The sequence below is a fragment of the Hoplias malabaricus genome, chromosome 16, assembly GCF_029633855.1.
Source record: "Hoplias malabaricus isolate fHopMal1 chromosome 16, fHopMal1.hap1, whole genome shotgun sequence".
Classification (NCBI taxonomy): domain Eukaryota; kingdom Metazoa; phylum Chordata; class Actinopteri; order Characiformes; family Erythrinidae; genus Hoplias; species Hoplias malabaricus.
In genome coordinates this window covers 29,434,447-29,447,604 of record NC_089815.1, presented here as the reverse complement: position 1 = coordinate 29,447,604, position 13,158 = coordinate 29,434,447, and the positions used below count along the sequence as shown (strand labels likewise).

Genomic DNA, 13,158 nt, shown 5'->3' with positions numbered 1-13,158 from the left:
GGTGACTGTCTGTGAGGAGTGTGGTGTGTTCTCCCTGTGTCTGCGTGGGTTTCCTCCGGGTGACTGTCTGTGAGGAATGTGGTGTTTTCTCCCTGTGTCTGCGTGGGTTTCCTCCGGGTGACTGTCTGTGAGGAGTGTGGTGTGTTCTCCCTGTGTCTGCGTGGGTTTCCTCCGGGTGACTGTCTGTGAGGAGTGTGGTGTGTTCTCCCTGTGTCTGCGTGGGTTTCCTCCAGGTGACTGTCTGTGAGGAGTGTGGTGTGTTCTCCCTGTGTCTGCGTGGGTTTCCTCCGGGTGACTGTCTGTGAGGAGTGTGGTGTGTTCTCCCTGTGTCTGCGTGGGTTTCCTTCGGGTGACTGTCTGTGAGGAGTGTGGTGTGTTCTCCCTGTGTCTGCGTGGGTTTCCTCCGGGTGACTGTCTGTGAGGAGTGTGGTGTTTTCTCCCTGTGTCTGCGTGGGTTTCCTCCGGGTGACTGTCTGTGAGGAGTGTGGTGTGTTCTCCCTGTGTCTGCGTGGGTTTCCTCCGGGTGACTGTCTGTGAGGAGTGTGGTGTGTTCTCCCTGTGTCTGCGTGGGTTTCCTCCGGGTGACTGTCTGTGAGGAGTGTGGTGTTTTCTCCCTGTGTCTGCGTGGGTTTCCTCCGGGTGACTGTCTGTGAGGAGTGTGGTGTGTTCTCCCTGTGTCTGCGTGGGTTTCCTCCGGGTGACTGTCTGTGAGGAGTGTGGTGTGTTCTCTCTTTGTCTGTGTGGGTTTCCTCCGGGTGACTGTCTGTGAGGAGTGTGGTGTGTTCTCCCTGTGTCTGCGTGGGTTTCCTCCGGGTGACTGTCTGTGAGCAGTGTGGTGTGTTCTCCCTGTGTCTGCGTGGGTTTCCTTCGGGTGACTGTCTGTGAGGAGTGTGGTGTGTTCTCCCTGTGTCTGCGTGGGTTTCCTCCGGGTGACTGTCTGTGAGGAGTGTGGTGTGTTCTCCCTGTGTCTGCGTGGGTTTCCTCCGGGTGACTGTCTGTGAGGAGTGTGGTGTGTTCTCCCTGTGTCTGCGTGGGTTTCCTCCAGGTGACTGTCTGTGAGGAGTGTGGTGTTTTCTCCCTGTGTCTGCGTGGGTTTCCTTCGGGTGACTGTCTGTGAGGAGTGTGGTGTGTTCTCCCTGTGTCTGCGTGGGTTTCCTCCGGGTGACTGTCTGTGAGGAGTGTGGTGTTTTCTCCCTGTGTCTGCGTGGGTTTCCTCCGGGTGACTGTCTGTGAGGAGTGTGGTGTGTTCTCCCTGTGTCTGCGTGGGTTTCCTCCGGGTGACTGTCTGTGAGGAGTGTGGTGTGTTCTCTCTGTGTCTGTGTGGGTTTCCTCCGGGTGACTGTCTGTGAGGAGTGTGGTGTGTTCTCCCTGTGTCTGCGTGGGTTTCCTCCGGGTGACTGTCTGTGAGCAGTGTGGTGTGTTCTCCCTGTGTCTGCGTGGGTTTCCTTCGGGTGACTGTCTGTGAGGAGTGTGGTGTGTTCTCCCTGTGTCTGCGTGGGTTTCCTCCGGGTGACTGTCTGTGAGGAGTGTGGTGTGTTCTCCCTGTGTCTGCGTGGGTTTCCTCCGGGTGACTGTCTGTGAGGAGTGTGGTGTGTTCTCCCTGTGTCTGCGTGGGTTTCCTCCAGGTGACTGTCTGTGAGGAGTGTGGTGTTTTCTCCCTGTGTCTGCGTGGGTTTCCTTCGGGTGACTGTCTGTGAGGAGTGTGGTGTGTTCTCCCTGTGTCTGCGTGGGTTTCCTCCGGGTGACTGTCTGTGAGGAGTGTGGTGTTTTCTCCCTGTGTCTGCGTGGGTTTCCTCCGGGTGACTATCTGTGAGGAGTGTGGTGTGTTCTCTCTGTGTCTGCGTGGGTTTCCTCCGGGTGCTCCGGTTTCTTCCCACAGTCCAAAAACACATGTTGGTAAGTTAAACACATTCACACACAACAGTTACTGCTCAGATAAATAGCTTTTTACATCTCAGTCTCTGCTGCTTACACCATTTGCACAGTGCTGTATGTCAATAATTATATAGACCCTGGACCTTCCTAAAAGCAGAGGTCAAACAGACTCTTGAATGGACTTTGATTCACACATAGCTTTTGAAGCTGTAAAATTCTTTATTCTTTTGATTGTTATGTGATGGATCCATTAATAAAAGATCATTACGTCTGATGTTGTTTATGTCATTGTTTGTTGTGGTGTTAGTTTAAGGGAAGGATCAGTGTTGCTTTTGTAATTATTTAATGTAATATTTGAGGTGATGTGGGGTTAAAGGGGGTAAAGGTCATGTGATGGGGGTCACACTTTTTCTTTATTTTACTTTAAAGCATGTCTATAAATGTTGCTGTGAAGGGAAGTGTAAATAAAGTGATTAAACATTAAATGAAAGGGCGAATGTTAAAATAATCAAGCATCGACCAAATGAACAAAGCTGAGAGAACAATACGCTGTGGATTTAGGTTTTTCTCTCCTTTTTCAGACGCGTCGTTCAGTGAGTGAATGTGATTGCACATCACAGTTCCTGTGTGTGTTTGTGTGTGTGTGTGTGAGAGTGTGTGTATGGGATTTCTCATAAACAGAAGATGACAGGAAAAGACGAGAAAAGTTGAGCAGGAGGAAACAGCGAGAGGTTTCAGCATTTTCTCTCTCTGTTTGTCTTGCTCTCTCTGCACCATGAGACACACACTCAGACAGACAGCCGTCGCCCTGCTCCTCATCGGCCTTCACTGGAGCCTCAGCCGTGAGTAAAACATCTGTTCATTAACATCCACATTAAAATTTAGCTTAACCACCTTTAATTCATCTCCACCTTAAAACTTTAGCTTAAACACATTTAATTAACTTCCACCTTAAAACTCGACCTTAAACCTTTAGCTTAAACACATTTAATTCATCTCCACCTTAAAACTCGACCTTAAACCTTTAGCTTAAACACATTTAATTCATCTCCACCTTAAAACTTGACCTTAAACCTTTAGCTTAAACACATTTAATTAATCTCCACCTTAAAACTTTAGCTTAAACACATTTAATTAACCTCCACCTTAAAACTCTACCTTAAACCTTTAGCTTAAACACATTTAATTCATCTCCACCTTAAAATTCTACCTTAAATCTCCTCTTTAAACCTTCACCTCTACCTCAGACCTTCACCTTAAACATGCACCTAATCGCTTTGTTGTAACGTGTGATATTTACTGAGCCTCGAGAGAAAATACTTCACTAATGTGTTCATCCTAGAGTTGCTCTGTTCATTTAAAATTTAAATGTTAACACTTTATCTCAATATTTCTGTGTTCCTCTAAACTCACATTTATTTACAGAAGTGAGAGTCGGTAAACAGTATCTTTCTGATCCACATTCAGTTCTGATCAGTCTCAGATCGCTCTCATTACCAATCATTAACATATCATTAGCATCTGTGTCAGACTCTAATATCACCGATGAATAATTCTGACTATATTCCACTCAGTAACGTGACGCCGCGGCTCTCTGAAAACAGAATATTTCCAAACTGGTGCTGTTCTGGTTTTTCTGACTCATTTATATATTTCCTAGAATTATTACCAGAGAAACCTGTTTAATTCTTTCCACGTTTCACTATGAACAATTACAAAGTCAGATTAGACTTAGATTAGATTTAAACACTAAGTGAATTAATATTTACAGAAATTGTGAATAAATGTGGAACAGCTGCTGAGGGTCTGAGGGTGAGTGTGTTAATGACTGGGTGAGTGTGTGGGTGACTGGGTGAGTGTGTGAGTGACTGGGTGAGTGTGTCAATGACTGGGTGTGTGTGTGAGTGACTGGGTGAGTGTGTGAGTGACTGGGTGAGTGTGTTAATGACTGGGTGAGCATGTGGGTGACTGGGTGAGTGTGTTAATGACTGGGTGAGGGTGTGGGTGACTGGGTAAGTGTGTTAATGACTGGGTGAGTGTGTTAATGCCTGGGTGAGTGTGTGGGTGACTGGGTGAGTGTGTTAATGACTGGGTGAGGGTGTGGGTGACTGGGTAAGTGTGTTAATGACTGGGTGAGTGTGTTAATAACTAGGTGAGCATGTGGGTGACTGGGTGAGTGTGTGGGTGACTGGGTGAGTGTGTCAATGACTGGGTGAGTGTGTGAGTGACTGGGTAAGTGTGTTAATGACTGGGTGAGTGTGTTAATGACTAGGTGAGCGTGTTAATGACTAGGTGAGCGTGTGGGTGACTGGGTAAGTGTGTTAATGACTGGGTGAGTGTGTTAATGCCTGGGTGAGTGTGTGGGTGACTGGGTGAGTGTGTGGGTGACTGGGTGAGTGTGTGGGTGACTGGGTGAGTGTGTCAATGACTGGGTGAGTGTGTTAATGCCTGGGTGAGTGTGTGGGTGACTGGGTGAGTGTGTCAATGACTGGGTGAGTGTGTGAGTGACTGGGTAAGTGTGTTAATGACTGGGTGAGTGTGATAATGACTAGGTGAGCGTGTTAATGACTAGGTGAGCGTGTGGGTGACTGGGTAAGTGTGTTAATGACTGGGTGAGTGTGTTAATGCCTGGGTGAGTGTGTGGGTGACTGGGTGAGTGTGTTAATGACTGGGTGAGTGTGTGGGTGACTGGGTGAGTGTGTCAATGACTGGGTGAGTGTGTTAATGCCTGGGTGAGTGTGTGGGTGACTGGGTGAGTGTGTCAATGACTGGGTGAGTGTGTGAGTGACTGGGTAAGTGCGTTAATGACTGGGTGAGTGTGTTAATGACTAGGTGAGCGTGTGGGTGACTGGGTAAGTGTGTTAATGACTGGGTGAGTGTGTGGGTGACTGGGTGAGTGTGTTAATGACTGGTTGACTGTGTGGGTGACTGGGTAAGTGTGTTAATGACTGGGTGAGTGTGTGGGTGACTGGGTGGGTGTGTTAATGACTGGTTGAGTGTGTGGGTGACTGGGTAAGTGTGTTAATGCCTGGGTGAGTGTGTGGGTGACTGGGTGAGTGTGTGAGCGAATGGGTCAGTGTGAGCGAAAGGGTGAGTGTTTGAGTGACTGGGTGAGTATGTGAGTGACTGGGTGAGTGTGTTAATGACTGAGTGAGTGTGTGAGCGAATGGGTGAGTGTGTTAATGACTGAGTGAGTGTGTGAGCGAATGGGTGAGTGTGTTAATGACTGGGTGAGTGTGTGAGCGAATGGGTGAGTGTGTTAATGACTGGGTGAGTGTGTGAGCGAATGGGTGAGTATGTTAATGACTGGGTGAGTGTGTGAGTGATTGAGTTTCATCTCCAGGACTTTTATTGTGTTTTTTATTCTCCACAGTTGTATAATGAACGATTACAGAGATTCCCCTCTCCTTCTGGAGAAGGGAATGTAATGAACCTTTGGGGAGCACAACTGGACTCTAACACCACTGGAATAAAAGCTGTTGTAGGAGAGTTACATTAAATTAATGATTAAATGACAGATCAGTGTGGACTGTGTGCTGAGATATTTATCTGATATTTATAAATCTGACAGTTTACTTCTCACAGCTTTTGGACCCAGAGGGAGAACCTCTGCTTTGTCAGAGTTCAGAAGAAGAACATAATGTAAATTCCAGTGTTTTAAGCAGTCATTGATATTATTTAATCTAAGTTTTTACTGATCTGTGCAGTGTTTTATTAGAACTGTGTGGTAGTGGCCTGTTGATATTAAACAGTGAATTGAGCTCTTCTTTGGAAGATGGTTGGTTTGTAACAGAATATTTCAAATTTTTCTGATGAATGCCTCAGGTTTTTCAGTAGATGACTCCTCCACATTTTTACACACGATACATACGTTTTTTTGTTTGTTTGTTTGTTTGTTTGTTTGTTTGTTTTTTGTGTAAAGTGACCTTGGGTATTATAAAGACGCTATATAAATGCAAACTATTATTATTATCATTATCATTATCATTATTATTATTACTATTACTACACCTTGGGCTGAAACCCTCAGGTTGTGTACGTAATTATAGCGTCTAATCCAAGTTTCTGTGAGACAGAAAACTCACCTATAATTTCATTAACAGTGACAGAGTGGTCATCCTCTGGATCTGACGCACTGCTGCTGGAAACTGAGTGTTTATCATTAATGAAGTTAATGGGGTTAGCAGAGTGGGGTTAGCCTGACTCTCTGTGTCCAGGCCTCAGCTCTGTTTTGTCAGCAGTTAAATCATAGCTGCACCCTCCCATCAAGGGTTAATACCATCCCACCCTAAAGGGTTAAGCTACCACTCAAAGTGTGCGTTTTATGCCATTTCTACTGTGGATCGAAGGTTTGTTCAGTGTGAGTCTGGAGTGGATATGGTTAGGTCGCTTTAACTCCCACAAACACTCAAAACCTGCAGCTATTAATACTATTACATCACTTCAACACACTTGCAGGAGAGTAAGCTGAAGGCAGCATTTCAGTTGAATAAATTTGAACTGAAAAAATAAACAAAAAACAAAAAAAACACAATATTTTCTTTAAGAGGTTTGCGGCAAACAAACACAATAAACTCAAAACAATATCACAGTTGTGGACCCTCAAAGTCAAAGGAAGCTAAACTAAAGCCACAATAAGGACAAAAGGAAACAGAAGAGCACACTCATCAGTTTACAGCTCGAAAAAAAACAACACAAAACCAGAAAAATAACTGCAGAGTAGTTCCATCTAATGTCCTGCTCTGAACCAAAAACACACTGGAGATGAAGCAAATGACAGAAGAACAGTCTGATATTCATTCATTCATTGTTTGTAACCCTTATCCAGTTCAGGCAGGCAGCGTACACAGAATCACTGGGCGCAAGGCAGGAACACACCCTAGAGGGGGCACCAGTCCTTCACAGGGCAACACTACAGCCTGATATTTATATCAATATCTTGAGAATGATATTCTGATCACTGAACGTAAGCGAGATGAGTTTAAACCCTGTGTTGAGGTGAGATCGCAGGACTGTGTTTGATCTGTTTGAACAGTGAGTGTTTTATGGTTAAAAACATGACGACTTTAATCAGATACTGTCTTTTCCGTGAAAGATCACAGGATGTGTTTTTCTCCTTTCAGTGGAATCTAATCCCTCCAGCGCAGATGGAATAGAAGGAGATCAAGTGAACATCACTTTTGTTTTTCCAAACTCCAGCCCCAGCATCAAGAATGAGAAAGTATTCTCCATTTACCAAGAGCATGAACAGAAGATCTGCAAGTTGGACATATGGTCAAGCTCCTCCTGTCACTTGTGTGCAGATGGGAAGATGAACTCCACTCTGAATGTTTGTTTCAGTGGACAATCAGCCAGAGCAATGACTCTTCTTTTCAGAAACCTGTCTCAATCCAACAGCGGTATTTACCACCTCACCGTTTTTATAGACAATCAACCTGAACCCTCTATTGACAGTGGCAAAGTGAATCTGACAATACGTCCAGCACCAAACACAACCACAGGTACCACTCCTCTCCTAGAGTCCAGACTATGGTGGCCCACACAGTCCAAACACATGACAAACAGAAATATGACAGAAGGACAAAATAACGGAATGTAGTAATGTTAAACACATTAAAGGAGTGTTTCCTTCCTCTGTTCGTGTGCATTGACTCTCTGGGCCACCGTCCAAAGCCTTGTGCCATTTCCAAAGAGTGGAAATGAGCATCATGTTTTTAATCAACCACTTTTCTTTATGTTCACAGTCTGTAACACACCTCTTTAACGAGTGGCAAGCTCTGAACTGTTCATTTGTAAATAAACGAATAAAAATTGGTTTGTTTTTAAAGAGCCAAATTATCTGACGCCCCCTGGTGGCCACAGCAGCTGGGTTTTGGCTTGTGCTCAGCAGGTCACTGTTCGTTTCCGTCTCTGTAAGATTTTACAGTCTCTGAGTGTCAGGAACGTCATAAACCGGGACCAAACAGAACTGTAACCCGGTCATGGCTTGGTTCTGAGCGACCATCTCAGTGCAGAGTCTAACAGTGTGTAGTTTTTAAGGGACGTCAGAGCTGTGCTCACGTTTGTGATGCACTGTAGTTACTGTTTAAAATATTAAAGCTTATTTTTCTTTTATTTCTGATCTCCAGTTGCGACGTTCACTGACAGGAACAGCTCCTCACAGGAACAGTCAGAGAAGATTTATCCATATTTAATCTTCAGCTCTTTACTGATCGCCACGGTGCTGGTTCTGGTCGGACTACTGCTCTGGATCTGCAGGAATAACAGAATTAAACCAGGTAGAGTAACTCACACTGTACGGATCACACATTCACTACTGTCTACATGTTCCGTCCTGTGCCTAATAAAGGTTCTACAGCAGAACATTTCTGTTCATCCAAAGACACAAAAAAGTGCAAATGTTCCCTCTAAGATACACTTTAAAAATAACTCTGCATTCACTTGTACAAACAAAAAGGAGAATAGTTTTGAAAAACACAATATCCTACATTTTATGAACACACCCACAGTAACCAGCTGGGTGTTTTATATACAGTGTAGGCGCAGGATTTAGTCCTCCGTGGGATTACAGTCTGGGTCAGGGTTTTGAGTTAAATATTTCTGCATAATTCACGTTGAGATCGTGATACATCATGTGTATAATTATTATCATTACTAATGTGCAGTGTTTAGATGAGCTGAGGATATTAATAATAGCAGAGAATCTGTTGCTGAAAAGGAAGAATAATCTGTGGGAATTTGTAGAGGTTGTGTGAATGTTGTGTAGATGTGTGAATGTTGTATAAATGTTGTGTGGATGTTGTGTAGAGGTTGTGTGGATGTTGTGTAGATGTTGTGTGGATGTTGTGTGGAGGTTGTGTGAATGTTGTGTAGATGTGTGAATGTTGTATAAATGTGTGGATGTTGTGTAGATGTTGTGTGAATTTTGTGTAGATGTTGTGTGGATGTTGTGTAGAGGTTGTGTGAATGTTGTGTAGATGTGTGGATGTTGTGTAGATGTTGTGTGAATTTTGTGTAGATGTTGTGTGGATGTTGTGTAGATGTTGTGTGAATGTTGTGTAGATGTTGTGTGAATATTGTGTAGATGTTGGGTGGATGTTGTGTAGATGTGTGAATGTTGTGTAGATGTGTACATTTTGTGTGGATGTTGTGTAGATGTTGTGTGAATGTTGTGTAGAGGTTGTGTGGATGTTGTGTAGATGTTGTGTGAATATTGTGTAGATGTTGGGTGGATGTTGTGTAGATGTGTGAATGTTGTGTGGATGTTGTGTAGATGTGTAAATTTTGTGTGGATGTTGTGTAGATGTTGTGTGAATGTTGTGTAGAGGTTGTGTGGATGTTGTGTGGATGTTGTGTAGATGTTGTGTGAATGTTGTGTAGATGTTGTGTAGATGTGTGAATGTTGTGTAGATGTTGTGTAAATGTTGTGTGGATGTTGTGTAGATGTTGTGTGAATGTTGTCTAGATGTTAATCGCTGAACTCTTTTCTGCAGATGAGGCTCCAGAGCTGAACGCCGGGGCTGCGGCACAGGTATGAAAATAGTTATTCATTCTCGTTACATTAGTATTAGCGTTAGCGTGTCCTGTGAGGGCAGATGTTTCCACAGAGTTCACACTTTCATTCTGATTCAAATTCTGCTCCTGGTTCTGTCTCCAATTCTGATTCTGTGTGTGTGTGTGTGTGTTTGTGTGTGTGTGTGTGTGTGTGTGTGTTTGTGTGTGTGTAGGGGATGTGTTCTGTGTCTAGTACTGTTCCTGTGATCAGCTGTGTGGAGTATGGAGTTCTAGACTTCCAGAACCAGCAGAACACGCCTGAGAGACACAGCCGAGTGGAACCAGACGGAGGAGTGGAGTACGCAGCCATAATGTTCCCCCCACGGAAAAAAAAGAACATGAGAACAGGGAGAACTGACAGGGGAGGAGAACGAGAGAACAGAAACAGAGAGGGTCCCTTAAAGTAACCCAGAACTCTACACTGTCCTCATTCAGACCACCTTAAATCACACTGTCCACCTTAAACACTCTGCAGTGAGACACGAGGTGTTTTTTTCTCTACTGCACTTTATGCTCAAAAATGAGAATCTGCTGATGACTACAAAATATGATTAAAGAACTGAAGGAAAATGTGTGTGTGTGTTTCAGTGTGTGTGTCTGCTGTGTGTGTGTCTGCTGTGTATGTGTGTGTGTGTGTGTGTGTGTGTGTTTGCCTGCAGTGTGTGTGTTTCAGTGTGTGTTTCAGTGTGTGTGTGTGTCAGTCAGTGTTTGTCTGCTGTGTGTGTGTTTCAGTGTGTGTGTGTGTGTGTCTGCTGTGTGTGTTTCAGTGTGTGTGTGTGTGTGTCAGTCAGTGTTTGTCTGCTGTGTGTGTGTTTCAGTGTGTGTGTCTGCTGTGTATGTGTGTGTGTGTTTGCCTGCAGTGTGTGTGTTTCAGTGTGTGTGTGTGTCAGTCAGTGTTTGTCTGCTGTGTGTGTTTCAGTGTGTGTGTGTCTGCTGTGTGTGTTTCAGTGTGTGTGTGTGTGTGTCAGTCAGTGTTTGTCTGCTGTATGTGTGTTTCAGTGTGTGTGTCTGCTGTGTGTGTTTCAGTGTGTGTGTGTCTGCTGTGTGTGTTTCAGTGTGTGTGTGTCAGTGTGCGTCTGCTGTGTGCTTTTCTGTGTGTCTGCTGTGTGTGTCAGTGTGTATCTTCAGTGTGTGTGTGTTAGTGTGTGTCTGCTGAGCGTGTGTGTGTCAGTGTGTATCTTCAGTGTGTGTGTATGTCAGTGTGTGTCTGCTGTGTGTGTGTCAGTGTTTATATTCAGTGTGTGTGTGTCAGTGTGTATCTTCAGTGTGTGTGTGTGTGTGTGTGTGTGTGTGTGTGTGTGTGTGTGTGTGTGAATGTCTGCTGTGTTTGGGTGTGTGTGTGTATGACAGTGTGTGTAACTGGGTTACAGCAGAGTTCCAGTGTGATTGGAGTGTGTGGCTGTGCTGTGGGGTGTTTGGGGTGAGTTGCCCCCGGGGCGTGATATTCAGGTTTCTCTTAAAGCGGTGGGTGAAGGTGCGAAAGTGAAATGAAAGAGTTTTAAAGAAGTGAGAACCACAGAATCCCCTTCATGAGTTTAACACTGCGGTGGGTTCTGGAAAATAACAATAAACACTGTACACACCCCTCCACTGTGTGTGTGTGTGTGTGTGTGTTTACACAGATGAGCAAACAGCTAATTTAACAGATACAGACTTTAACCCCAGCATCACTATGAGATTAGTTAATCCTCATCTCTGTTTACTTCATTTATTCTTAAACAATAGCAGTGTTTCTCAGTTTAGTTGAGACCTTATCTAGAACTTATCTAGAACCAGTCCTGTCCTGTAGAAGGCAATGAAGTGGAGGGTCTGATACTGAGTTTAACCTGTGTTTCTCTCAAACAAAAGTCAGGATATCTTCATCCAGCAAACCATCTCTCTCACTCTCTCTTTCTCTGGTGTGTGTGTGTGTGTGTGTGCCTCAGCGTTTCCACCGCCCACTCGGAGCTGGTGAGGAAACTGAGACGCTCTTTAACCTCCTCCATACATTCGCACAAGCATACACTTACTTGCACAGAAGCAAAAAACACACACACACACACACACAAACAGTGTTTCAGAAAAAACTGACACTTTTCCACTTGCCCCACAGACGTACACCACACCGCATTAGCCTTTACGCTGCTATTACACATCTGCACAGTCAGCGCAATCAGTATCAGACTCTCTCTCTCTCTCTCTCTCTCTCTCTCTCACACACACACACACACACACACACACACACTAACATGCTGTTATTGTCCTTGCTTCACAGTGAAAACGCACACAACCCCAGAGCCTTAATATGAAGGGTGTGGACTTACTCCCTCTTCACTGTCTTAATTATTCTGTTATTACATCGGCTTTATTTATCCATCTACTGTTATTACAGCTGTTTACACTAACTGTTAATACATTACTACAGCTACTACATTACTAAAGTTACTACATTACTACTGCTACAACATTGCTAAAGTTACTGCATTACTACAGCTACAACATTGCTAAAGTTACTACATTACTAAACTTACTGCATTACTGCAGCTACAACATTACTAAAGTTACTACATTACTACATTTACTACAGCTACAGCATTGCTAAAGTTACTACATTACTAAATTTACTACACTACTGCAGCTACTACATTACTAAAGCTTCCACATTACTTTGGTTACTACGTTACTACAGCTACTACATTACTAAACCTACCACGTTACTTCAGTTACTACATTACTGCAGCTACAACGTTACCACAGCTACAACATTACTAAAGTTACAACATTACTACAGCTACAACATTACTAATGTTACTACATTATAAAATTGACTACAGCTACAACATTACTAAAGTTACTACATTACAAAATTTATTACAGCTACTACATTAGTACAGCTATAACATCACTACAGCTACAATATTACTATGTTACTACAGTTATTACATTACTACAGTTACTACATTACTACCGCTATTACATAACTACATTTATTACATTACTACAGCTACTACATTGCTAAAGCTACCACAATACTTCAGTTACTACATTACTGCAGCTACTACATTACTACAGCTGCAACATTACTAAATTTAGCACATTACTACAGCTATGACATTACTAAACTTACTACATTACTACAGCAATTGCATTACTACAGTTATCACATTGCTACAGGTATTACATCACAACATTACTGCAGCTGCTACATTACTACCGCTATTACATTGCTAAAGCTACCATATTACTTCAGTTACTACATTTCTACAGTTACTACATTGCTGCAGCCATTACATTGCTACATGACTACATTTATTACATTAATACATTACTGCAGCTACTAAATTACTAAAGTTACCACAGCTACAACATTACTAAAGTTACTACATCGCCACAGCTACAACATTACTACAGCTATAACATCACTACAGATACAATATTACTACGGTTACTACATTACTACAGCCATTACATTATTACAGTTACCACATTACTACAGCTATTGCATGACTACATTTATTGCATTACTACATTACTGTAGCTGCTACATTACTAAATTTGCTACATTACCACAGCTACCACATTACTTCAGTTACTACATTACCACAGCTTCAACATTGCTAAAGTTCCTACTTTACTACAGTTACTACAGCTACAACATTACTAAAATTACTACATTACTACAGCTACATCATTGCTAAAGTTACAGCTACCACATTACTACAGCCTTTACATTACTACAGTTACCACATT

At 43.3% G+C, this 13,158-nt stretch overlaps 1 protein-coding gene across 1 annotated transcript; it reads left to right on the top strand.

Annotated features, from left to right (window-relative positions):
• Positions 1 to 2,598: 2,598 nt before the first annotated feature.
• Positions 2,599 to 9,955, top strand: LOC136671293 (uncharacterized). Its single transcript, XM_066646952.1, has 5 exons — positions 2,599 to 2,717; positions 6,999 to 7,376; positions 8,004 to 8,153; positions 9,369 to 9,406; positions 9,603 to 9,955. Exons 1-5 carry the CDS (start codon positions 2,651 to 2,653, stop codon positions 9,834 to 9,836), a joined length of 867 nt encoding a protein of 288 aa, XP_066503049.1. The 5' UTR covers positions 2,599 to 2,650; the 3' UTR covers positions 9,837 to 9,955.
• The last annotated feature ends 3,203 nt before the right edge of the window (positions 9,956 to 13,158 follow it).

What these genes read in the sequence shown, in the direction of transcription:
- LOC136671293 (XM_066646952.1), top strand. Translation starts at nt 2,651, where the DNA reads ATGAGACACACACTCAGACAGACAGCCGTCGCCCTGCTCCTCATCGGC. An exon ending in AGCACCAAACACAACCACAG is followed by an intron (nt 7,377 to 8,003) that starts GTACCACTCCTC and finishes TCTGATCTCCAG; the next exon opens with TTGCGACGTTCACTGACAGG. An exon ending in ACGCCGGGGCTGCGGCACAG is followed by an intron (nt 9,407 to 9,602) that starts GTATGAAAATAG and finishes GTGTGTGTGTAG; the next exon opens with GGGATGTGTTCTGTGTCTAG.